The sequence below is a fragment of the Zosterops lateralis genome, assembly GCF_965231275.1.
Source record: "Zosterops lateralis genome assembly, chromosome: 2".
NCBI lineage: Eukaryota > Metazoa > Chordata > Aves > Passeriformes > Zosteropidae > Zosterops > Zosterops lateralis.
Genome location: NC_139763.1, coordinates 42,289,948 through 42,316,176, shown reverse-complemented (window position 1 = coordinate 42,316,176; position 26,229 = coordinate 42,289,948). Strand labels below are relative to the sequence as shown.

The 26,229-nt window shown below is 39.7% G+C and overlaps 1 protein-coding gene across 1 annotated transcript in view; it reads left to right on the top strand.

Annotated features, from left to right (window-relative positions):
• The window catches only part of GPC6 (glypican 6), a 728,411-nt gene extending 724,583 nt beyond the window's left edge, over positions 1 to 3,828 (top strand). The window contains exons 9-10 of the mRNA XM_083855634.1: positions 3,003 to 3,178; positions 3,614 to 3,828. Of these exons, the coding sequence (XP_083711760.1) occupies positions 3,003 to 3,178; positions 3,614 to 3,816 (379 nt within the window). The 3' untranslated portion in view covers positions 3,817 to 3,828. The remainder of the gene's footprint in view (positions 1 to 3,002; positions 3,179 to 3,613) is intronic.
• Positions 3,829 to 26,229: the final 22,401 nt, after the last annotated feature.

Sequence of the window (26,229 nt, the reverse complement as noted above, 5' to 3'; positions counted from 1 at the left end):
GCCTCACCTTTCAGAGCTCACCTTTCAGAGCTAGTGACAAGAAGAGGAGGAATAACTAAGAGCATTCAAATGGCACCAGCTGTCTATGTTTATGCAAGGAAATCCCAGCAGATGAAACATAATGAACTAGTCATTTGGCCAAAGGCACATGGGACTCTAACAGCTGTGCCTGCTCCACTGATGAATAAACTCCTGACTAGCTGTGACTGGATCTGGTGGTGGCTAGGTCTGGTGAAAGTGGGACTCTGCTTATGTGCAGACACTTGGATTTGAACATGCAGGATTTGGGATGTGTGTAAACCTAAAGATTAATTTTCAGCCTTTCTAATTCTTTGGTATTATGTTCTAAATGCCAAGGGAATTTAAGTATCCAGCTAACTCTTAGGCAGCATTAAGGCCATGGTTTTCTTGTGACCTACATCAAGTATATATCCCTTACACATCTAAGTGAGGTACACTTCCCAGGAATGCTTTGGGGATCACAGATCCTAGGCAAATAAAGCAGGGTGGCAAAATCACTGAACAGGCTGCCCCATTTAAAGTTAGATGGTTCTGAGAAGGGCATCAGATGCACACTAGTCACAGTGCAAAATAAGAACCTTCATGAAATGCACACACCAAAGCACTTCTAATTGCTTTAAGTCAGTATATTCCTCTTCTCTTATTGATGGTAAGACAAAATGAAACCAAACAGAAATCAGTCAAAGAAAGTCTGTGAGCTGCCCTTCAGAACTATCCTTAGCTTCTCATGGACAGCTTGCAATAAAGAGCTGCTAACCCTTCATAAACAAGGAAAGCAATCCACACAAATATTTAGCAATTTCAGTTCACTTGTAGCACTAACAGCTATGGCCATTGTCATGGACAGGATATGGAGCAAGACAGTCATCCTCTGAGCCAGTAGTTAAATTCTTACATTCTTGCTTTTTTTAATCAACTGCACCTTGAAATCGCTGATTTACTACGAGGCTGAGTAATTTATCTACAGCAGCCCTTTCATTTGTAGAGACGTGTGACAGATGGAGATGCTGTTCCTTTGCAGTCCAGAGTATCCCTGCCTGCCAAGGTCTCCATCCTACTGCCTCTAGGCAGCTTTGCAGAATTATTTCCTATTCTGTCTTCAGTGATTCATAACATCATGGTCTGCAGTCTTCCATACTCTGGGGGAGGTAGCTCTGTGTTCTCACCATAGTAAATCTGACTGCAGGAGTCTGGATGGGATCCCCACAGCAATGTTATTTCTCATCATGGTACTAGTGAAACAACAGGACATGCAGCTTGAGGCTGGGTATTTTGGCAAGCATGTTTGGTTCTTAGATGTCCACACACCCCCAGAATTATTTTCATGTAAGCCTTCAAAGGCCACTGCTGGCAAATGAGTCTCATCTTGCAAGACAAGGACCCATTACGCTGAGACTAAGCCCTTCCTTGGTGCAGCAAAGCAAATCTGTTGTCTTGTAAACCTCCAGAAGCAATGCAGAGTTTATTTTCCCTTCACCATGACTTCAGCAAAGAAAGTCCTTTTATCTCCCTTTCTTTCACATTTATTTTTCAGAGATATTTATTTTTCCAATATTCATCTTTTTCCAATATGAACAATGCTGTCAACACCAAATTTCAGTGCTGGTAGAGAATTTGGCACGCACAAGTGAGAATGACATGAAATACTCCCAATCTATATTTGGTACCAGGCATCCTGAAAGTTTGTCATTAGTAGGCTAGACTGTGCTATCGTTACTTATTGTCTGAGCACATACCCGCACAAGGAGTCCCAAAAACATCAGCAGGACAGCCTGGTGTGCAAACTAATTACAAAATAGATCATATCCTTATAAAGAATGCAAACAAAGGGTAGATCTTCCCCAAATCCCTTGCAGCCTAAATATGAGACAAAGATAGTAGGTAAGGACAGACAAGAGGGAAGCTGTGATACACTATTTTCTCAGTGTAACATGCCAGCACAGAGAAATAATCTCAACTCTTTTTCAGCCTGGCAGCTGTAAAATGCAGAGATAATTTTTAACAAAAATTTGAAGCAGGAACAAATGTAGCTTTGCAAATGCCTACAAGGAGAGCTTCCCGAGGACAAAGAGCAGCAGGGGACAAAGAGAGCGTCTTTAACAAAGGGTAATGGAGATTTTTACTGTAGGATGATTGGAGACATGGGCTGCTTTTTGTAGGGGAAAGATGTGCAAAAGCACGCTTGCTGCCAGTGAGCAGCCTAAGACTGCATTACTCAAGGTCAAAGAAAGGAATGATACAATAATCAAGGAATTATAAGGTAAGAGTCTGAATAAAAGATTCAGCTTTGTGGATGGATAGGAAATGCCATACCTTAAATGTTAGGCACAAAATACATGCAAGCATAACCTGGTTTAAAGGAAAAATGACCAAATCAAAGAGGTTTCTGGAGTTTGGTAAAATTATAATGCTTTTTGTGGGCCTGGATGTCATGTAGGCTGGAGATGTTGTTCAATGGTGGTCTGAAAAAGAGATGCAAGGAAGAATTGGAGAAGAAAATTACGTGCTCTTTTAAACTAGGAAAGCCTCAAGATAGGCTTCTAAACTGTCTCAGAACAACAAATATGCTATGTACAACAAAGGACTTCATAAATTTTAAGCAGAAAGAAATAAAAACAGCAGAATGCACTGTTAGATGCTTAATTTAGTGTGCAGCCATTCATGTCAGCAGAGGATGTGAATATGTGGTGACTTACTGCTGGCTTGCGAACCTTTTCCATAGTTCACACAGTCATTGCTCTTGCTGGGGAGTATATGGAGAGTTAGGAGGTTGAAAAACTTAAATCCTTTCTGCTTCCCATGCAGCTGTGCTATTAAAGAGATCTTTTGGGGTCAGTAAAATTTAAAACTATATTTTTAAAACAGTTTTAATGGATCTGTTTAAGAACTGCACATTGAATTTCTTAGCACATCATTTACTGCACAGTGTTTTATTTCTGGAATTACTGTGTCTCAAGCTAATCTTTCATTCTGCTGTATAGATACTTGCCTGAGATTATGAACGATGGCTTGACCAACCAGATCAACAATCCAGAAGTAGATGTGGACATCACAAGGCCAGACACCTTCATTCGACAACAAATCATGGCCTTACGTGTCATGACGAACAAACTGAAGAACGCATACAATGGGAATGATGTCAACTTCCAGGATACAAGTAAGAAACCATTAACTGTCATTACATAACTGTAATTTTGGAACACATTTATAAATTGGCTCTGTTGCAATGACTTTCTCTGGTCTTTGTGCTCTGCGCTGCTCACAACATAAGAAGTCTTTTTCTGTTCCATGAAATTCCAGTTATATAATTGTTTCTTTTACTTCTCTTCCTTATCTTCATGTTTAATGCATCCAGACACTGAAGGCTTTCCATAATGCCAGCAGTCTGATCCTTTTTCAGAAGAGCATTTAATCACCTAATTAAGTAACAGTGGGTTTAATTTGGAAGCTTTACTGAATGAAATTTAGCACCACCAACACTTCTTCATTCCCAGTGTGTTCATCCCCACTGGGGTGCCAAGTGGAAGGGAGAAAAGGTATGAAAGCTGTAACCTATAGCACTCACGCTGTTTCCCTCACTCCTTGGTGCCAGGTGACGAAACCAGCGGCTCAGGCAGTGGGAGTGGCTGCACAGATGACATCTGTCCCACCGAGTTTGATTTCATCACCACCGAAGCACCGCCTGTCGACTCAGACCGGAGGGAGGTGGAGGCTTCAGCCACACAGCCCAGGTGGTCACTGCAGACATTGCTCATCATCTTCCTCAGTCTCGTACTGCAGAGACAGTGGAGATAATCCTGGATCTCATCAGAGAAACTGTGTTTTAGCTACAGAAACAGCCAACTTTCTTCTTTTCTTACACTCTTGGACAATGGACCATGCCACAAACACTTGCCGTTTTCTACAAGACAGCAGTATTGCAACCTGCTTCCCATTTTAGTTTTCCCAAAGAGTACCAGGTGCCAGACTGAACTGCTTCCTGCTTTTTTCAGATATCTCTGAAGACAATATCCACTCTTGAGAGAATTCTTTCTCAATTCTTTATTATAGGAGACTTTCTGAGCTTCATTTCCTTTTATGCTGCAAAAGGGAAAAAGGATCTTACAGGATGTGTTTTTCCCCAGTGAGAAAAAAAGACAGGGGAAGAAACCAAGAAAGTTTTCTTTCTGAATCAAGCCTGACTCAAGGCTGCTGCATTTCAACAGAATATCAACAAAACAAAACAAAACAAAAAAAGACAAGAAAGGAACAAAAAAATGCAACCGTCCTTCACTGACAGCCAGGTTTCCTTTAGGAACTTTTATTGGATGATTCAGGTCATCAGAATGATCACTGTTAAAGGGAGGAAGGCTGAATTTTTTTCCCCAACACTAAAAAAGTATGTCTCAGAAATGAATGTCTTGCACTCCATCTGCCAACCACATCAGATTGGTATGAAGGTAGAGAAGCTGAAAAATAAGTTTATCTTTTAGTATGGTAGTATCTCCACTAGCTTCTGAATGTCATGTTACAGTTGCTTAGGATTTGAATCTTAATGCCCAGTAAAAATATGAGTAGTAGCACGATTTCACCTAGTTTCTTTTAGGATTTATCCATGTTATAGAATTGTCACAGTTTTCCACTTAGCTCACCACTGTGAGCTCACCAGCCATGATGGTAATGTTAAACAATGCTCTTGACCCCTCAGGGGTTCAGACAGAAAATAATCTCTTGTGATGTAATCTTTTTTATTTTGTTACTGTTCTGACATCAATTAGAACTTTTTGTTCTATGTCCATTACCCTACCAAGACAGCAATTCTCTAATAGACTAACAGCAACCGGATCAAACACCTAACCACATCTTTCATATCAGTTAATTTCAGTGTCACAAAGATTTCTTCTACAAAATTTCAGATCAAACAAATATATAGTACTGACATGGAGATTTCTTTCACTTTTTTAGTCTTAGTATGATCATCTATTTTTATATATATAAATATATATAAATCACAGATTTTAACTTCTTAATTACAAGCTCAGGGTTGACACTTCTTTATAAGAAAAAAAATGTTTGGTCAACCAACTCTTCTTTTTTTTGCTGCTCTGAAAAGTAACCCTTTAATGACTGGTGAGCATGAAAATCAAAGAAGAGTATTTTTTACATATCCAGTTGTCCATTTCCTAGCAAGTTTGCAGGTTGGTGGAGAAAATCTCTCTCATATGTGTGTATCTGGTGGAGGGAGGGGGCATGTGAGTTTGTATGATAGGCCTAGAGGACATGGATGTTAATTGTGATGGTAATTGTACTTCAGATTCTTCAAGGATACATTGCTTTAATAATCATTGTCTAAATGGTTATGGTCTGGGATAGTTTCCCTAATTTGCATCTGGTCATAAACCCAAGATGGAAGCTGTTTAAATCCTGGACAAATGTGTGTCAACAATTAGACATCAAAATCTTCCTTCTTCTATCAACCACAAACAAAGGATTTTTGGGGCAATTCTGCATGGTGTTGAAAACATTTGTCAGAAATTTATTTCCTGATTCTTACGTTGATTCTGGAAATGATATACACAAATTGCGGTAACACTGTAAAGCCAGCCAACCACATTCCAATTTAACAGCAGAGCAGGTAGATCGTATCCATTGCAATTGCTTTTTCTTGTCAAATTATAATTAGCTATTGATTTAGGCATGAAATTAAAATAGAAAACACACAGCACGTTAGAATAAAGTATACTTAAGCACTTTTACCAAAAAGTATTTACAATCTATTTATATAATATGTCTAATAACAAAAAGCATAAGTTTTGAGCCACTTGTATTCAGTTCCTTTTCTTCCCCCTTTGTTTACTTTGGAATATAATGATAGATAGCGTCATGGAATCATAGAATCACAGAATGGTCTGCATTGGAAGGCACCTTAATGATCATCTAGCTCCATCCACTCTGCCATGGGCAGGGATGCCATTCACTAGATAAAGTTGCTCAGGGCCCCATCCAGCCTGGCCCTGACTAGTGGTCTGTTCTTCTGGGCCCAGATTAGTATGTCACTGTCTAAGTGTACAGATCACATGGGTCTTACATGGCCATGCCAATGCTTCCTGCTTCTCAAAAGGTTCCCCCTGGAGCAGGTCTTCTGATTGAGCGTTTACCACCTCCAGGAAGTTTAAGCCAATTCCCATAGGCTTTTTATTTTGCCCTGGTAAAGCAAGTATCAAGCAGAAGGTCTTTGCTTTTATGTTTTTTTTTTCTGAACTTGTGCATGCAGCTTCCTACAAGGGAACCCTTTAAAAATCTCCCCTGATCCATCTCTTTCTACCCATATCCACATCCTCTCTACATCCTCAGCAACTTTCTTTCAGGAAGTTTGATTTTGATTTCTCTGGTTGTGTGTTTATTCGATGGTAACTGATTCTATTATTCTGGATCTGAAATCTTATTGACAAGCAAAAATGTCCAAGCCCTCTGATGCAAATCCTCTGTTGTACTTGCTCCACACTGCAAGTGAAGGAGCTGACGGATTCATCAGGTTTTTGTGTTAGCCTCTGTCCACATGTAGGTGATCTAATGACTGTTTTCAGCTGGTGCAGCCAAGGTGTGTGTTCAGGGTGCTCTCATTTATTTGCAGAACTACATGGACTTTTGGACAAGGAGTAAGAGGGAACCCTAAAAACTGAAGGTGCTCATCACTGGAGGAGCTTACCCTGCTCCTCTTGAATTGGATCTTATAAACTGCCCCTCAAACAGCACACCAGCTTAATCTTTGCCAAAATGTGATTCTTGAGGAGTTCTGAGAGAAATTTATGTCTTCCACATTATTATTTCTCCTCTTATTTTCCTACTATGCATAGTGATATTTTGTCAGGAGACGGAGTTGCCTTTGCATGAAGTACTGTGTATACATTTCTTTAATAGTCCCTAAAGGTTGAATACACTCTTCATTCATTGCATCTTTCTGAGATTAAGAGAGCTATTAAATCTACAGAGAAAATGAAATTGGGAATGAAGGAGAGAAAAGAAAAAGCGTTCATGTTCATAGATGCGAGAATCTACATAATTTCCAATGATTCTATTTGCACATCTTTTGCATCCAAAAGCTCTTCCTCTAAGGTAATTTTCTGGTGTGCCACAATTTAAATATTTCTCTTCTATTAGCAGCAGATAAATTAAGAAATTATAAAGAAGACAATTACATGTTCAAGAAAAAGGAGCTAAATCCTAAGGAAAAGTCCTCTGATTGTGTAAACCCTCTATGCTGCGCAATCTAGAAGTTCTTCACAATACAATGTTCTTTTAAAGTGGAGGCTAATAAAAAATTAGATGCAATTAATTACATAACCATTGCTGTAGACCCCGTGAGATTTTTTTCTTTTCAATATTAATTGATTTCAATATTGCTTTTGCATCATCCACAAATTTTGTATGTTTATTGTACTGCAGATTTTTCTACTGATGACTCAGTACTGTAGTACTGAATACAGTACGTAGTACTGTAAATGCAGTGCAGACTACCTGAACTCTGGCCAAACTTAGGCATTTCAAAAAAAAGAAAATCAGGAAAAAAATGAAAAAAAGGGATAGAGATTTCCTGCAAAAGAGGACGAGGAAAGGAAACTGTGCCTCTGTGTTCTGGTAAGCATTGGTTTCCTAAGAGGCATCATAGACCTCTGTCCATGGAAAGCTCCGAAAATCTGAGTCTCAGATGCACAAATTATCCCAGTTCTATGGAATTTTTAGGAAGAATGATTCCCACAGATGTGTGAACCAGTTTAACTGCTTCCATGCAAAATGGCTCTACTGTGCAATTGACTGAGCAGTGGCACAGATTGCTCAGAGAGGCTGTGGAGTCTCCCTCACTGGAGATATTCAAGAACCATCTGGACACAATCCTGTGCCACGTGCTCTGGGATGACCCTGCTTGAGAAGGGAGGTTGGACCAGATGACCCACTGGTCCCTTCCAGCCTGACCCATTCTGGGATTCTGTGATTCTGTGAGCTGGAGCTGTTCTTGGGAGGTGGACTCTGTGTGCAGCATCTCAGCAGGCAGCAGTTGCCTTCAGTTTACTAACTGATTCTGAATCATTATCAAATGTAACTATACTTATTCACTGAAACTTTTATTACTTCAACATAAAAAATAAATTACAGCACTGATGCAAGTTGTGGTTTTTGTTTTTAATTTGCTTCCAAAGATAACCCACTCAAACTGAATACAGAAAATTTTAGAATGACTATGCAGGTTTCTACAGATTTCATTATGGATATGAAGAAGAAAGCCACATTTCAGAGACCCCAAAACAATGTTTACTGTATTAACCCACAAATGCTCAAACCTGCTAGAGAAGAATGGATAGAGTTAACAATAGTGGAATAATATAAGCCATAATTTTAAAGGGAAATTCAGCAGTCAAAGGCTAAGTCTTAGTGTCAGTACTGAGATTATGTTGTCAAAACATAATAGACTCAGCAATGCCTACTTTCAAGAAAAGTAGGGCAGGTGATGCACTGAGCATTGCAATGTTTTCATTACAACTACTCAGATGGACTGTGAGGATCATATTAACATGTGTAATTATGACCCTTTTTGGATAAAATAATGATAAAGATCAGAGTACCATGGTAATAAGGTATGTGAAGGATAAATGTTATGATAGTAACAATTTGCTCCTCTGTTAAACAGTATAGGACACATAATGGAGAATGAAAAACTTTCATTTTTAAAAGAAGTTCTAACATCGGACAAGAGTGATGGCCTCAAATTAATTTAGTCTGAACATTTTGCAACAGTCTGTCCTATTCAAATCTGCTGACCAATGCAACCAACTAATCACTTGAGGGTAATTTGGCAAAGTAACATGAAGTTTTCACTTACAGTATCTATTTACTTTTTCCTATTAAATTGAATATATAGTTTCTGATTCTGATTGTGCATCATATGAGATCATAAATGCATTGCACCTGTGTGAAATTCTGGTGCCATGACAAAGCAAATGAGAGCTTTATCATTAACAAAGATTTTGACTGCGAGAACCAGGAGAGAAAAAAATAAGCGCCCTTTTTTTCTGGCAGCTATTAATGTGTGGTTTATTTCTGACTCTTAACAAAACAACACATTGTCCATGAAAGAAGTGACGTTAGCATTGTCACCTGCAAGTTTTGAATCTTTATTCCAAAGCAGTTGCAGTCTTTCTGCCTGGTTTCCCCACAGCCAAGGTCTCTAGACTGTCCAGAAGTTCAAGAAAGTCATATGTGTTTGTCCAAGTCTACACAGTTAAATCTAGTAATTTCAATAAAATGGGTGCGTATTTCAGTCAGCTCTTATTTCATCCTTATATTTAATTATGTAGCATTGATAATTAACAATATAACACATATGAAAGGCTTTTGTTTCACACTGATGAAAAAAACCCATTCTTCCTTTTCCTCCTTTATCCTGGCACCAAGAAATCTGTGCAGCTCAATACTTAAAGCAGTTGGCAGCATCTGGTATGCAGTTTGTTTATTAAACTCAGAACAGCTGCATTACTGAGAGAAGTTGTCTTTTTCTTGAGAGGGAATGGGGAGGGAATGTGTCCATTTATCATTAACAAAAAAGATGTACAGAATGTCGACTATTTATCTTAGATGTAGCGGAGGTCCATCTGTCAGCATTTCTAAAGATGTTTTAAAGTCAAATTTCCAGGGAAGACAAATCTACTCACACTAAAACATAAATCAGTATAATTTTCTTCCATGAAAATAATACAGAATATGTGGCTTTCAGTTCTAAGCATTGAGGAAGTTTTTAGAAAGAATTTTGACTTCTTCAAAGTGAGAAGCTAGCCATTTAGACAACTCTCCTTCTCTCCCCTCCTGAAGGTCTTTTGCAGCTCTCCAGGGCTTTCTTGAGCCCCCACACAGATTCCCTGAAGCAAGGAGCCTCCTAAGTAAGCAAGCTGTCCCCGCCAACAATGGAGTTTGTTTTTCTAAGATAAATGGATAGACAGCTGAGGAATGAGTCAGGGCAGAGTGACTTCACCAGTGAGACCCACCAGATATATATGACTGTGGGGGATTAACAATAAGATGAGGTGAGGGACAGCTGGAGCTCCTCACACCTGTCCAGCTCTTCTTTTCAACCTACTGCCTGTGAATTTTCACCGTAGTCTGATTATAACCATCTACTCATGGACATAGAAAAGGCAAAATATTGCTTCACAAGTCAGCAGTGCTTTCGCAGTCTGCTGCAAAGTTTCTCTCTCTCTCTTCTCATTTTCCTGGTAGACTGTCTAATTCTGTATCTTTCTGAGTCTGAGGAAGAGCTTACTACCTAAAACAGATTTCTCTGTGTCAATAGTCCATTTTTCATTTTTAAAAATGTTATTTAGGCACAAAAGTTGTTCACATGTCTCATAAAAATTACTCAATTTCACTATGTATCTAGTGAGGTTTTTTCTCCAGCCTGAAAATGACACTCAGAGGAGGCTTTGGAAAAAGCCCATACTCCATAAACACTCTAAGTTTCTTAGAGGTCTCCCATGTTCCACTAAATACCCCAAATACCAGGTTACAGGTAGACAGTGCTCCTTCTCATCCCTCCTCTCCTCACTCCTCATTTCCAAGTATCATCCTGGCCTTGAAAATCTTTCAAAATAAGTTTTTTATCATTTCAGCTAGTCCATTTTAAATAAATGCCGTATCTGTGTTTCCTGATGGTAAATAATACTAACTAATGCTTCCTGTGAGCCACATGTCCTATCTGTCTTTGAGTCACCAGTGTGGCTATGACAATTTTCTTCCCCAGGCTGCACTCTTTTCTGTCATTTTTAGCTCACTAGATTTTCTATCTCCCTTCATCAGATTTCTGTGCCTTTGGTAGAAACTAAAGCTTCTATTTTCAGACACAGGAAGTAGCAATAGGGAGATTTGGTTCATTTATTTGGGAGGTTTCTATTGGGCTTTATCAAACGTCACCTTTAGCTTTTATTCTCTATTCTAAACATGCTTGTTTGGGTATTTGTTCTTGATTATCTGACATAAATCCTGCTGACTCTTTTTTCCATCTATAACTAGAGCTTATAGACTGGTTTTGGTTATTCATTTAGTTGTGGCAAAATTCTACTTCTTTATTATAACTATAGCCTGAAATTTCTGCTTTGTTATTGTGTAGTATTCTGATGAGCCAGCAAGGCCAACACCAAAGAACTTCTGGATTTTCTATAGCAAGATTAACTGAATGGGCAACAACTTCTGAAAACAATTCATATTGCTTCTGTAATTGATTATTTTGAGGCCTAATGTTGGGTATTTTTTATTTCATTTTATTTTATTTTAATGTTGTGAGCTTAATTTCATTTACTTCACACATCGTCTACATGTATATATTACATTGTGTGCATGTAATGTAACTACAGATAAATTGTTTCAGTCTTTAGATCATACTGAAGGTTTTTAAGCAGTTAGGGGGGTTTTTTTACTAGTTACAAAGTGATGATCAGTCTCAAAAAATTGCTCAGAATAGTCAGATGACTTCAAATTTCAGCTTCATGCTATTAGTTGAGTTTCAGGCTCCAAGAATAATTTGTGAATATGTGTGTGTGTACCTGAGCGGGGAGAAAACATTTCCATCTCTGAAATACTCTGATGCTTCTTTTCAACTTCTGCTTAATCTGAACACAAATCTACAAATGAGGAATTCGCATTCAGATGTTCAGGGAAGTCAAACTAAATAAATTGATGGACATTTATAGACAGACTCCCCCCAGGCTACTTTTTTTTGCTGATGAGCAACATCATTTAATTTCCACTAATACTGTTGTTAAATTTATCAAATTCAAAGAAAGGGTGTTGTTTAAATTGGTCAGATTTCTTGATTTGGGTATTAACTGACATTTATACATGTTTGTTAAACTTTTATGACTCCAGAAATATGAACCCTGCTTGAAAGCATGCAAACTGTTAGCTCTGGTTTTTATGCTATATTTCTAGATTAGTATTTAACATAGCTAAATGTGAATTTATAAGGATGATATCTGAATGCAAATCAAGTTTAGAATAAAATTAGTTTTAGACAGAAATGGGGTTGGGTTAAAAGAATATTATTAAACTTTAAACCTGCTTTTTTACTTAGCTGGTTCTAACATTTCAGCTTAATCTGGTGCAACAAAAACCCAAACCAGTTTATAGCTCATACCTGAAATTAAATGGTAGTTTCAAATTTGGGGGGCTCCAATAAAAATGGAAGTGAGAGAAAAACCCCAAGTTCTCCCATCTCCAAGCACTACTTACAAAGATAGAATATTTAGCAGCATATGGCAGTGTGTATATATATATATATATATATATAGCAGTATATCAAGGCAGAGTTTGAACTTTTAAGGGAAAGATTCTTTATGGTTTTGTATCTTCAGAGAAGTACTGTACCACAGAAATAGACAGAAATAGAAAAATATATACAATTGTTTTGATACATTTGTGAAATAGGTTTCACAGAACCTGATATTTTTTGTGTGAGATGCCTTAAATCACTTTCTGTAGGGCTAATGCAATTGAATTTATTTCTGTATATAGCCTTTTATAGTAAATACTTCGGATGCAACACTAGATTTTTCTTTCCACTGCAGTCATATACAGCCTTATGATTACTGACTATAACACAGAGACAATGAAAGCTCTGCTTTATTAGCTGTGAATGCACTTTCAGTCCACTTGTAGACTGAGAGCTTGGAAGCAAGAAGTGGTGACAGTGCCAAAAGCACCAAGACCTTCCTGATGGGCAATGCCTACATCCTCTCAGTCCTTTGCAACTGACCCTGTTTCCTCTCATGTCATCTGATGAAAATCAGCTGTGACTTAGGGCCTCGGATCATCCCATCAAGCACTTCAGGGAGCACATTGTCTTTGTAGATCTCTACAGTCAGTCAGCAGAGATGGGCACTCCATACCTGGGAAGGGGCTCACCTCCCTTCCCAGCACAGGCTGCCTGGGACGACAAGGTTTGTCATGTAGAAATCTCACTTAAGTGCCTGGAGATAGATGCCACCAGTGAGACAAGAGATCCAAACCCGACCCAGACTCTCTCTTGTGCTTTTGTTGTTGTTGTTGTTGTTGGCCCAATGATGCCTCTTCTTCATGCTAGAGCTGGAGTGAGGAGGCTGGAGGGGAATTCCACCTGGAGAAGTCACAATACAATGGATTTGTTTCTGGGCCAAACCAACCCTGGTGTAACCAGACATACAACCAACATGTATTCGTTGTTCTGAATGCTGCCTGATGCTGCAGTCTTTGTATTCTTACTCATAAGGCATTGGAAGCAGTCAAATATCCTCATTTCAAACAGGAAAGGAGACTGCCTTCAATGCACATATGCACAAGGGATGGAATTCAAACAGGTCTTTTCTGAAATCCCAGATGTCTTTGCAAGGCAGGTAAAAGCAGTGCACAGGGTTAAAACCAGCTCAGACAGTTAGCAAGGATTATGATGCACATGGCCAAAGGACAGAAAGCAAATTAATGCAGTGCCTCAAAGAGTGAGGAACTGTGATAAAGATACCCTTTGGGTTTAATCATTAATGCACTTAGTTGTTTGTCAGTCTCAGCCTTTACTGCATCAGTGAAAAGAGGTCGGTAGAGAAAGCAAGGTTAATACCTACAGGTTAATGCTGACAAACCACTAACATACCTCTTAAAAAATAGCTGACTGGTATGACAGAAATAACTGGTTAAAAGCTGAACGATAAATAAGAACAGCTTCATCTGTATCCCCCTCCATCTCTTGAGACTCCATAATGAGGAAATTCTTTTTTGTTCCCAAGAATACTTCTTGGGGGGTTGGTACTTGAAATGTGGCAGAAACCAAAATCCCTAGCTGTGAATTTCAGCACCCATTTCAGTCCAATATTCTAGGCCTCCTGCTCTTCCACTTTGTTCTCCTTTTGCATTTCTGAGAATGGCATATGCACAGTGAAGATGCATCTCTCTCTCTGTATGCACATTTATGTATGCATATACACACATATATGTATCTCTACAAATAAAGTAAATTTCAGGCACGTATGCTATAGGAGAGTTTTGGAAAGGCTCCATTTACCACAAGTCTTGACACAGACCTAATGACAAGAGTCCCAGGCAGGGACTTGTGCTTTAAGTATGTTTATACCTTGTGTTTCTATAAGTATTGTTGAAATTTTCTGAAATAACTGGAAAAGAGTGAGCCTGCAGAACTTGATTTGGCAACATCTGCTGCTACTAGTAAGGAATACAAAAAAAACAGAACTTTCCAGGTAAAAACAGCAACCTAGATGGTATTTTAGGGCTTTACTGATATAAATTTCATTATTCCTTGGTTTCTATTTGTGCACAAAGAAACCCTTTAGAAGCTCACCAAGCTTACTTCCTTCCTTTCAGGCTACAGTAATGGTTAAGTGATGGCTTCTCTACATTTATGGAAGTAGGTTCTTTAAAAATGAGTTGGATAAAATACTGGTGATCAAAACCATCCTCCTAGTTGGTGGAGTTTTTTAAAAAGTAAATTCATAATGCATGGAAAGTGGCTCTTACTTCTAATGTTATCATCTGCCCCCCCCCTTAACTGAATTAGAGCCACTGTCCATCACCCAAGAATGGCATGACACAATACCCAACGGATTACCCCTGCAGCAATTCGGTCTTTTTCATTTCTTTCCTCTCCACATACTTTCCTCCAGGAAGTTTTGATTAGTAGAAATGCATTCAGATTTCCCTGTGGATAAAACGAAGGGAAGTACTTGACATTTTCCAGGCAATCTCAGACAGTACTGCTCAGCCCATTGCTTTTCAATTTCCCCCTGAGTTTTTACTAAGTCCAGTGCACAACAGCTAATGGGGTTTTCACAAAACAATGATCAGTAATGTAAATACCATTTCTTCCCTCAAGATTCATAATGAATTGTGTGTTTCTTCAGCTTGTTTCTCTCATAGTTTTTCATGTAAAAGATGATATTTGGAAATCACAGAACAGTTAAAATGTAAACCGTTGTGCTTCTGTTCATTAGTAAGAAAAGTTTGACTGCAGGGATATTTTGTTGGCAGGGTTGTATTAACAGTCATTTATATGCATATATATATGTGTATATATATGTAGAGCTGCACCTGCTTCTTTCACATACCTTTAAATTACTAGCAAATAATGAATGTCCTCCTATTAAACTAATTTTTTGTGTTGCACCTTCCTGAAATATAGACATTAGAAGACCTTGCTGCTCAGCCAAGGCAATTTCGCCTGGTGCAATATTATGTTAGTAGACAAAGGCATTTGAAAAAAGCCATACATTTTATTTTCCAAATCAATACTTCTTTTGCTGTCTACTGAAAAATCCTTTTTTTAGTGCTTACAACATATCTGAGAGCTAGAATAGGATTGTAATGTTCAGTAACAGACTGAAACAATAACTAGCATTCTTAAAGATTAATTTTATTTGCCCTGCCTTTTGCCTGCAAACATTATCCACATAATGCTTTTCAGACAGATTGTATCTTGTTAGTTTCCCTGCTTCATAGTATACATATATTAATGAATATGTATTTCCACTGGCAACAGTGTAAGGCAAGTTATTTCTCTCGTAGTGTTATTCAACTGTTTATTCATGTGCATATTTTAAATTTGCTATGGTTTCTTGGAAAGTCTAATTGATTGTCACTGACTACTAGCCAGAGTTTTCTTTTGTTAAGACACAATTACATAAAATTCTGATCATTACATGAAGTTCACTTCTGATTGTTAGATCTAAATTATATTATTTTCAAAATCGCAGAACTCCTTATCAATGAATCTCCACAAAAACATTGTGTTCAAAATGTCAGAAAACACAATTTTTCCAGTTATTTTCATAATAAGAAATAAATAGATTTTCTGAGTTAAACAAGATATATTGACCTTTATATGAATCTTGCCATAATTGGCAAAACATTAGAATATAGAACCCAAAATTCACTAACTCTCTGTGCAGAGAGAGCAATAGCTCAGCTAAAAAATACCAGATTGCTCGTCAGGGAAGTCTTATCGATGCAACACACAAAGTCACTTGCAGACCATCTACTATAGGTATCCATTTGCAGCAACTACTGTGAGATGTGACATCAAGAAAGCAGAGTGAAACTCTGCTTCCCAGTGCCATGAGATTTCAACTGTCTATACAAACAGACAGAAACAGGGAAACACATTCTTTCCACCGGCTGTAGCTACATACAGTCTATGTTGCTCTGATTTCTCTCTGTTGATAGTGAAGAGTACTCTTGGTCTGGCATCATGGCATGACAAGCTCTGTGAATGATTCATTACCATCTTCAGCTTAGAAATCTTTAAATACATGCACAATGCCATAGTAGGTGGTTTGCATTCAGCCCATTAATCCAAGTATTAGAGATAGGTGATCAGAAGTTGTTATTTTTGGTGAGGTAATGAAGTGAATGGATTAAGGTTTCCCAATATAACTCATTTAAATTCAAAGTTTAGAAGTGTTCCAGCAACTTGGACAATGTAATTTATGCTGTGTGAGGACTATGCAATGGAGGATCAGAAACACCTTCCCCAGCCTCTCTGGTCCTCCTCCCCGTGAAGCTAGTGAGAGTTTGCCATTGGCTCCAGTACCAGGAAAAACACATTTAACAAGTTTGATACTAACCATTTAAATCTATATTTATATCTCGGTGTTTATCTCTCAAACAGCACTGGTGACACTTACTAGTTCATAATTACAACAGAAATATAGTGTGGGACTATCTTTAACACTGTTACTTAATATTCAGTACTGTATGTATATATCTAATTGACACCTCAGTGAAGACTTTGACATGCCTTATTCATTCTAGTTATTTTTATGGTATTGGTTTTGTTTGATTGCTTTCCCATATAAAGAATAAAACTATAACTGTTCTGACTTAAAATTGTCCAAATCATTTTTATCCAAGTTTTGTTAAATCTAAATCATGTTCATCTGTTCTTTCATTCCTATCACCCTTCACTCACACTAGGAAGGCAATGTATATTGGTGGTTTAAAACAGGTATTTGATATTCTCTGATGGACTACAATAAATATCTGACGTAAGTACCTGCCTCATGTCTTGTGGTTTCTTGTCTGCAGAACAAAAAGTGCTCTCTGCAGACCAGCAGTGTTAATCCTATGATTGCCAACTACTAGAGAATCATGAGGTAAAATGAATCTTTAAAATAACTTATGAGGACTTCATTCTACAACATTCTTTTTTCAGCTACATTTATGTGCCAGCCATGTTCCCCTAAAATCTCTCAGAGAAGTGAAAAACATCATGGTCACATCCAAAGTCATGACATCTAAGAATAAATTTCAAGCAGGAGTCCTTTATTCTTTTGCAAAAGGGGAGACCTTTCTATGTCTATACATAAAATGCTTCTAAAAATTATACTTAATTGTTATTTTACTTATTTATTAGTTCTAAGTCAATCATATTAGGAGCTAATTTAATGGTAGTATTTTATTGAAATGGTTGAACACCTTTTTGGGGATTTTTTTGGGTTTTTTGTTTGGGTGGGTTGTTTTGGGGGTATTTGGGGATTTGTTTGTTTGTTTGTTTGTTTGTGTGGTTGTTTGTTTGTTTGTTTGTTTGCTTGCTTCTTGCATAAGACTGCCTATGATCCAGAAGTCTTAAAATGTAAATCAATCTTGGTCTTTAAGAAATGTGAGATCTGGAAAATTAAAGGGGTCTCTTTCTCCTTTTTAGTTTGGCTTATTCTAATTCCTTCAGTGGAGTCTAAGATTTCATACTACATTTTCAAACTGTCAGTCCAGCCTCCTTAAAATGCTTCTGTTGATTTGGTTTCAAGTTTAAGAGGTTTGTTCAGATGCCTACATATTGCTGTCTGGCATCACTTGAAACAGTTTAAGTCAGCCAAGGCATCTGCCCAGAGCCAGCAGACATGACACAGGATCTGCACAGCCCTGCACCCTTCCAGACTGGCAATTAGTTGTCCAGATGGGATGGTCTCAAAAACTTTGAAACAAACTAAAGGTCTAAGTTTAAGCAAGAGAGCCAATTTCCTAAATTCAGGTGAGCTGAGTCCCACTCTAACCTCGTACAAACCTAGATTTGGTTTGTAAATCTCACTAAATCTCACTCTGACAAGGGGTTTAGTTGCCTAAATAGAGGCAATGCTGCCATTCTGGGTATGTCAGGGTTTGGTTCAGCTGCCTGTGTTTACATCTTCTAGTCCCACTGCCTAGGGTTTTCTAGGATATATCGAAGAGCACTGGACACTTTTGTGAGGCTCACTGAGTCATAGCTTGCATTGCATCCAAGATATCTGTGTGTAGCTGGCAAATATGCAGACCAGCAGGAAATCCATGGCTTTCTGGGACAGTGGCTGGAGCCAGGGCATGGCACACTGAGCATCTCCAGAGGTACCACATTGCCTGCCTCTGGCTGCCCACACCAGCTCTCCAAGACAGAGGAAGCCTGACACCTTCTGGGCGTGTCTATCATTGAACTGAGAGAAATCACCTCATTTTTAAAATGATTCCGTGAAGAAATTGTTTGGGTAGGGTTGGGAAATGTACTCCTTTCTTTAGAGTGGACTGCTGTGTTCCCCATCCTAGACCAAAACACCGAGTTTTCACAGAAAAAAAAAAAAAATACTTTATGGTGTTCAGCTTCTGAAGAAGGCTGAAGAATGATTTCCAGCTTCTAATAATTTTGTAGAATTCTTTATCTTATTAACACAGGACAAACCTTGCTGTGCATGTTTCCTGATGTAAAAACAATTAGTGAAATCGACAATTTAAAATTCTGGTACTACCTTGAAGAGACATTACCTGAAGAAGTGCATAGAGTCTTCTGTGAATCATGGAAAATCTATCTAACAACTAATAAATTCTTTTTCATTATTATTCCTTTTCTGTGCACCTATGAGAAGATTCTGCTAATTAATAGTACCTTGCCTTAAATCCTGCTGGAACAGAATGAAAATGTAAATTTCTAGGGATTTGATTCTGTTAAGTGTCAAAAATTTACCTGCCTATTCAAACACCACTGCATCCTTTAGTCTAGAAATACTATCACAACCATTTTCTCTGGAAAACTTCTGATATTTGTTTCATGACTGCATGAAACATTGCAAGTTTATTTTGATTCATTTGTCTCATCAGAATGCAAATAAAATTCAAGGAGAATAGAATGTGAGAAAGTATCTCAAAAAGTGAAAATACAACTATCTAACCCTTTGAAAACAACAGACACTTTTATTTGAATGTCAAGTAAAAGTTCTGGTCGATTCTCTTACAATTTAGAGATGATACTTGAACACCAGCCTTAGCACTGAAATTATATTGAAATACTAAATTCTGAGGCTTTGCTGAATTTATTAGCAGTTTCTAAACTCTCAGGTTTAATACACTATTGAACCTAATAGTACATTTGCATCTGTGAAATGCATATCCATGTTTGGGTAGTGTCTATAGCAAACATTAATAAATCCAAACAACTGCTGATGTTAATCCAGGGGAAACTGTGGCCTAAGAAAATGTTTTCTGATGCATTGCTGAGCTCAGGCATACCAGAGAGCCATCAGATACAGATTCCCAGAGAATATGAAGAACGTGCAGGTGTTGAGTACTTGCGATATGATGTAAAGGGAAAATCCCTCCCCTGGGATTTGGATCGGCACAAGGAATGATGTTTTATAAAGAGAGACGATGCCCAATTTTGAGCAGCTCATGTGAAGAGTGATGCTCACTCCTGCCATCAGGTCCACCTGTCCAAGCCCAGCCCATGGCAGGGAGTTCAGGGCAGCTCATGCAGCCAGAAGCTCCGGGGACAGGGCAGTGAGGGAGTATGAGGGATAGGAGAGGCTTGGAAGAGACACCAGCCTACTGCAATAAGACATCTTTGATACTCATAATTACTTCAAATAAATTATTTTACGTGATAAGAAGTATGGGAGAAAGAGGAGAGTAAAATGAAAGAAGTCCAAGTGCTATAGAATAATGGAATTAGGAGGAAAGATTTGAGCTGAATATCAGTAAAAATATCCTTAAAGTGAAACAGATAAAGATGCCTAGTCTTGGCTCCTGATTTTAATTTTTGTGATGAAGTTTCTCTTTTTTCTGGTTAATGATTTTCTTCAATAATGCATTTATTTTGATAGAGATATTGATTAGTTCACAACAATCAATAAAATTATAAATACAGAAACTCTTCACGCACTCTTTATTAGATGTTAAAAACTTCCATCTTTTAACTGTAACCTTGACTATACTTAAAACAGCAGAGTATACAAGATACAAATGGTTAGTACACGGGACAACTATTTGTGCTACTTAATTTATGTGGCTTCTTTACAATACAGCCTAGGTTTAAGCATCATTCTACTTTCCCCCACTGGAATGAATATTAATAGATAAGTTAGAGGAATAATTTATAATAGATAACTTAGAGGAGGGTGAAATAGATATATTTGACAAGCAAGGTAGAAAGAGCCAAAAGGATGAGGCAAGCAATGTGGAAGAGAGGAGAGAGACTGGAGAAGATCTAGAGGAACAAACAAGTGAAATCTCGGGGCACCTCCCAGGAGAAAACAGAACTGAGACAATCCTGCACTGCAATGCAAACATGCTAGAAATTCAGACTGGGTATTTTTTTCTTTCCCCAACTGTTGTTCCCTGAAACACTGAAATATTTGAGGGGTTCCTCCCTGAAACAGTTTCAAAGATCCTTAACAATGCCACAGGCATAACTGAAAACTAAGGGATTCTATTCTAGGGCAAGCAGCTCCACTGCACATTCCATGAAATGTGGAAGGAAAAAAGTCTGAGATTCCCTGGCTGCAAATTGAATTTACTGACACTTTTCAGGCAAAGGCAATATTCCAAGTAGTCATTTTGTTGCTCGATAAATTCCCGTTCCCGTTCACTTTGCTCTGTAAAACCTGCCCCTACCTTGCTTCCAAATGAAATAAATCATGGAATATTAGAGAAAAGAAGAGAGAGCAATTTTGTGAAGTGCTACTAGAGATGTGTTTTCCAGATAAAAACCATAGCAACATTGAGAGACTGACAGCAACTAAAGCAAAAATGAGCATGAGACAGGCTGTTGTGATGAGCTGACACAAATTCATCTGTCTGAATAACACAATTAAGTATACATCACAAAAACACAACTAGCAATCCCCAGACCAAGCTAAAAAATTTAGATATAGGCAAGACTGAAACGAAAAGTACCACTTTTTTTCCTCCCTTTTCAATTTTAAGTAGAAATATACCTTTTATCTTTATGTTTGTCTGTCCTAGCACAGCCACCAGGGTATACTTCTTTCTTACCAGACAGACACAGTGTAAATGAGCACAGAGCTCTGTAATCTCTATGTACCATATTCCTGATCAAATATTTTTATTTGGGGGGTTAGTTTAAAAACAACAAATTCTATTTTAAAGCAAATGCTCTCACTGTTTTTGCAAAATCAACTTATCCTAAAATTACATGTGGAAAATGCTTTTCCTTCTGTTAAAAAATTCCAGCTTTCTCTTTCCTCAGGAAGAATTGTGCTTTGCCTTCACAAGTGGTATTTCTCAAAGCTCTGAGCTGAATTCTAAATCCGCGGTGTTTGGCACAGGGTGTGCACATCTGCAGGAGAATCGGGCTTTCCGCAGCTCAGCGAGGCTCCCGGCTCCGGGCGTAGAGAGGAGGCACGGCCGCCTTGGGATGTGACTCGCATCCCAACAGCCTCGGAGCGGCTCTCAATGGAGCTGTTTGTTCCCCGCTCTGCCGGACAGCCCTGCCAAGGGAGCAGCGAGAGCAGGAGCGCATCTGCTGGCCACGAACGCACCTGCTGGCCATGGACACACCTGCTGGCCATGGACACACCTGCTGGCCATGGACACACCTGCTGGCCATGAGCGCACCTGCTGGCCATGGACACACCTGCTGGCCATGAGCACACCTGCTGGCCATGAGCGCACCTGCTGGCCATGAGCACACCTGCTGGCCATGGACGCACCTGCTGGCCATGAACGCGGCTCTTGGGTCGGTCCCGAGGGCTGCGGGTGGATGTGCGGTGCCCCTGCAGGGCTGAGCACAGCTCAGTGCCCGCCCTGCACAGTCTGCCCTGCCCCGCGGGAAGGAGCAGCCCCAGGGCAAGGTCTCATCCGGAGCAGCTACTGACCGCGGGATGGCAGCGTGAAAGAGAGTGATGTGGGGATGCTGGAATTGTTTTATAGGTTTTTAGTTATAAGTTTGGTATGGCTTGGACTTTGGCCCCAGCTAGGTAAAGCTCCTGTCCTGAAATGTTCTTATCAGAAGTTGATAAGAGTTTCCAAGACAACCTAAGTCTCTGCCTGGAGACTGATTTTCCCATTGTCTTTTCCCCCATCCCAATGTATCTTCTCCCCACTCTTGTCATCAATCTACCAGGCCCAAGACCTCCTGAGAGGTGTCGGACAGTGGTTGGTGGATCCCCCAGAGACCCCACCCCAATTTACCTGATTTGTTGATGTGTGTGTATTGCAGTTGGCATTAGCCACCTTGCTTTGTTTCATTGGTTTTACAACTTGTGCCCACCCCTGAGACTTCTGGTGAACAAAAACCCCCTGCAAACCAGGTCCTGGGTCACTCTCCAGAGGCACAGGCCTGGGACCAGGGATTGCCCCTGTGATCCCCGAATAAAACCTTTGTTCCCCGAGCCTGGAGTGTCCCCTCTTTTGAACCACGGCCGTGACAGCCAAGGGAAAGAGGCTGCGGAGCCAAAGACCCACGCAAAGGTACTGTTGGGTGTATCAGAGCTAGCAGGGTGGTCCAGCCGAACGCTGGGCTGGCCTGAGAGATAGATACACGAAGCAACAGAGTGAAAAGCATTTGCTTGGACAAACCGGGCTGGAGTTTGGAAGTGTCTGGTAAAAATGAAAAAATAAACCCATTGAAGAAGGTTTAATAAGCACTTCAGGCTCTATCTGGGGTTGGTGGCCGCTTGCCCCAGCAAAGTCAGTCACCAGCCTTATTGCTGACAAGAACAGCTTCTGAGCATTTAATGTGTTTAGCAGCTTTTCAGTTAACTCAAAAAGAGGAGGCAACTGTGAAACTCTTACAGATACTTGAACAATAAGGCCTTCACATAAATATAAAGCCACTGAAAGATATTTTCAAGTAGAAAGCATCTCGGGGGAAGTGGGGAGAGAATGAAGGAAACCTCAGGAGACCTTCTTCTAAGTCAGAAATAAAAAAAAGTCTGGTAAGAGTAGACCGAACAGAGATGGATGGCAGGGAAATGGGCCTGGAAGCAGCCTGGATGCAGCAATGAAATCACCCAGTGAAGGAAGCTGCAAGGGAGATTTTGTGGCCTTACCACTGACCATTTAAGCATTTGTCTCCCAGTCATAAATCCATGTAATACAACTCACCATTTCCAGAACAGACAGCTGAGCTCTCTGCTACACAGCCACAGAAAATCAGGAGCCACAGAAGGAGATCCATGACAAGCAAAACAATGGTGCTGGAAAGGATCTTTTTAATCTAGTCTGTGAGAAAGCCTGAGGACAGAGATAAGGGCTGGAGACTCCGTGACTGCCTCCTTTATTCAGGCACTTGGAGGTGCTGCCAAGGGCAATGGCTGTAGTCCACCCATACTTTCTTTCCCTCCTGTCTGTTGAAGTTGCTCCAGGGTTCATCAGTTTGTCAACAGGCCAGAGAGAACAAGGCAGTGGAGGGAGGAAAGACAAACAGGGATGTGACGTGGAAGAGACCTGACTGCTTCTTTGGTCTCTACTGAAAAGCTTGGTGTGTTGAGGTTTCTCACTCTCACAGTCACATTTACTAGCTTTGTTACTATCCTGCAAAACCCATCTGTCCTGCCCAAGGAAAAATGAGACCTTTGAAGTGGGAACACATGGCAAGGGTAACATCATCCTAAGTGCAGACAGGATTCATGAAGAAGATCAGGACCAACAAAATAACCTGCAGATTCTGCAGTTAGGTGGATGCCTAGAGCTTTCTTTCCATATTTCATCCGTACCCTGCTGGTCTTGGAGCATGGTTTTGGATCCATACAGTGCAATGCTTTAAATATTGTCTTAATTCGAAGCTCAGTGTAGAGGTACTTTTGCTGTCCATGGTCGTTCAGCCTATAGAAGAGAAGGCGAATGCCTCTCCACAAGAAGGAACTGGTATGTAAAAAAGATGGGCAGCAGTGGTACTATTTTGTCTGGCCACCCAGGTCTTGGAAAGCCTAGTTTCAGTAAAAAGCTCTGGATAATGAACATCTGCTGTCTCTCAACTGCAGGAGGACTGAACCAGAGAAGGATCATAGGCACAGCTTTGTTCATAAAGTGACTTAGTGCAGGCACCTGTGTGCAGGGCATGTCACTGGCTGCATGCACTGCACAACAGGGCACAGACGGAATTTCAGAAAAAATTTCCTTCTTGGTAGCTATCAGCCTACATGCCTAGTTCTGAAAGTGTATACCTTCTTTACTAAATTTAGCTGACACTCTTTTAATCTGCTTTTCTTTCTCTTTTCGAGCATTACAAGCATAGGCATGAGTCTGCCTCAAAAGAAAGTCGGTAATGGTACTGCAACTTAAAATTTTACAATAATAGCCATGAGACGTGAGCTTTACGTCACTTCTTTCTTAAATCAGGGCAAAATTGGAACAAATTCCATTTCAAGCATTTAGCAAACAGACAGCAATGAGATTTAATTTAATTCAGAAACCAGGTTCTCACTAATTCCTTAAGATTGTTTCTGTGATAATCATTTTCACAAGAGCACAGGCCATGACTGACAGATGATGTGGCTTTCGTCAGTTTACTGCAGTGTCAAAATTTAGGCACCTAATCTACTGAGTGACTCAGAAAGAGTCATTAGCATTAGCTTCCCACAGATCCAGTACAGCCAGGTGAGAGAACAATTGACTAGTGACCAGAGAGCGTTTAACTCCTCAGAAAGATGATCCATTCAGAAGCCCTACACCCAAAACTGAAAACTGCATGGGTCTAGGCAACAAAAAAGGCTGAGGAAGGGATATTTTTGAGTACTTCTTCTCTGGAGCGCAAACATCTCATTTGTAGCTCCTGTTTGCATTTTCTCAGAAGAAAGCAGCAATTCAGTAGAATTATTTTAAAGGGGAGCAGGGGTGGTGATTACACCCATCTCAGCTTAAAGCCATTCAGCAGTGCACCTCCCATCTGTCAGCAAAGTGCCTTGAGCAAAAAGCACACAAAGACAAACGTGCTGATCCTTCATCTTTCCTCGCTGGACTGGGTGGCTGTTTAATTATCAGTGTGGAGGGGAAAAATGAAAGGCAGAGGTGGCCCATGGGCACCAGCTGAGGTTATGCTTCGCACTGATTTGTAGGATGAAAATCCCAGGGTGTACTGGGCTATGTGGAGACTGGGGATAACGTGCTCTCAGCATTCTTTTGCTCAGTTTAGGTGTCTGTGGGAGCCTTTGAGCATCCCTCTTCATCCCACCCCAGCACCCTCAGGACAACTTATGAAACAAGAGATGGTAGGTATTTATTAACACCTGCACAAAACAGCAACAAAAAAAAGCATCTTGTGTTGTTTGGGATGAACAGAATTTCAAAACATGCAAAACCAACCTTTACAATCAGACTTGTTGCAGGATTTCCTCCATCTGTTCTTTAAAGTGCCCGTGTTTGACTTTCTTTTTAACCATTTCACACAAAGTTGATCTGTGCCTCTTGCCTTCACCAAGGACTCAACTTTTCTTGGTTGCTAGAACAATTCTGTACTTTTTTAAGAGGGAGAAAACGAGGGAGTTTCTGGTGTCACCAGTAATATTCCAGGAAGCCACGAGAGGGCAGGTTGTGCTCTCAATACAGCTGCAGATTTTTACAAGCAGCTGTTAAGTCCACTCACAGTTTTAAAGCCCTAATTACCAAACTAAGCTCCAGCCAGTGAAAAGAGGAATGCATGGGTCTTTGACCCGAGTACTTATTATGTGCATACCATCAATCTAATGCCCTCATTGCTTTTCCTCTGGAAAGGAAAATACCTTTCTACTCAGTTTACATTTAAAACAGAACAACTCTCTTTTGCTTTACCCACAGGCTCTTAGGCAAAATCTATTCTAACAAGTTAGCTCCTGTGCTACATTTTTTGCATTTCTTCCTCTTTCTTTCCCTCCTCTACCCCACTGCCACTCTTACTTGCCCATAACCAAGGCAGCTTGCAGAGCAAACCCTTGGGACCGCAGCATCCAAACCTCCAAGCTGATTAAGCTA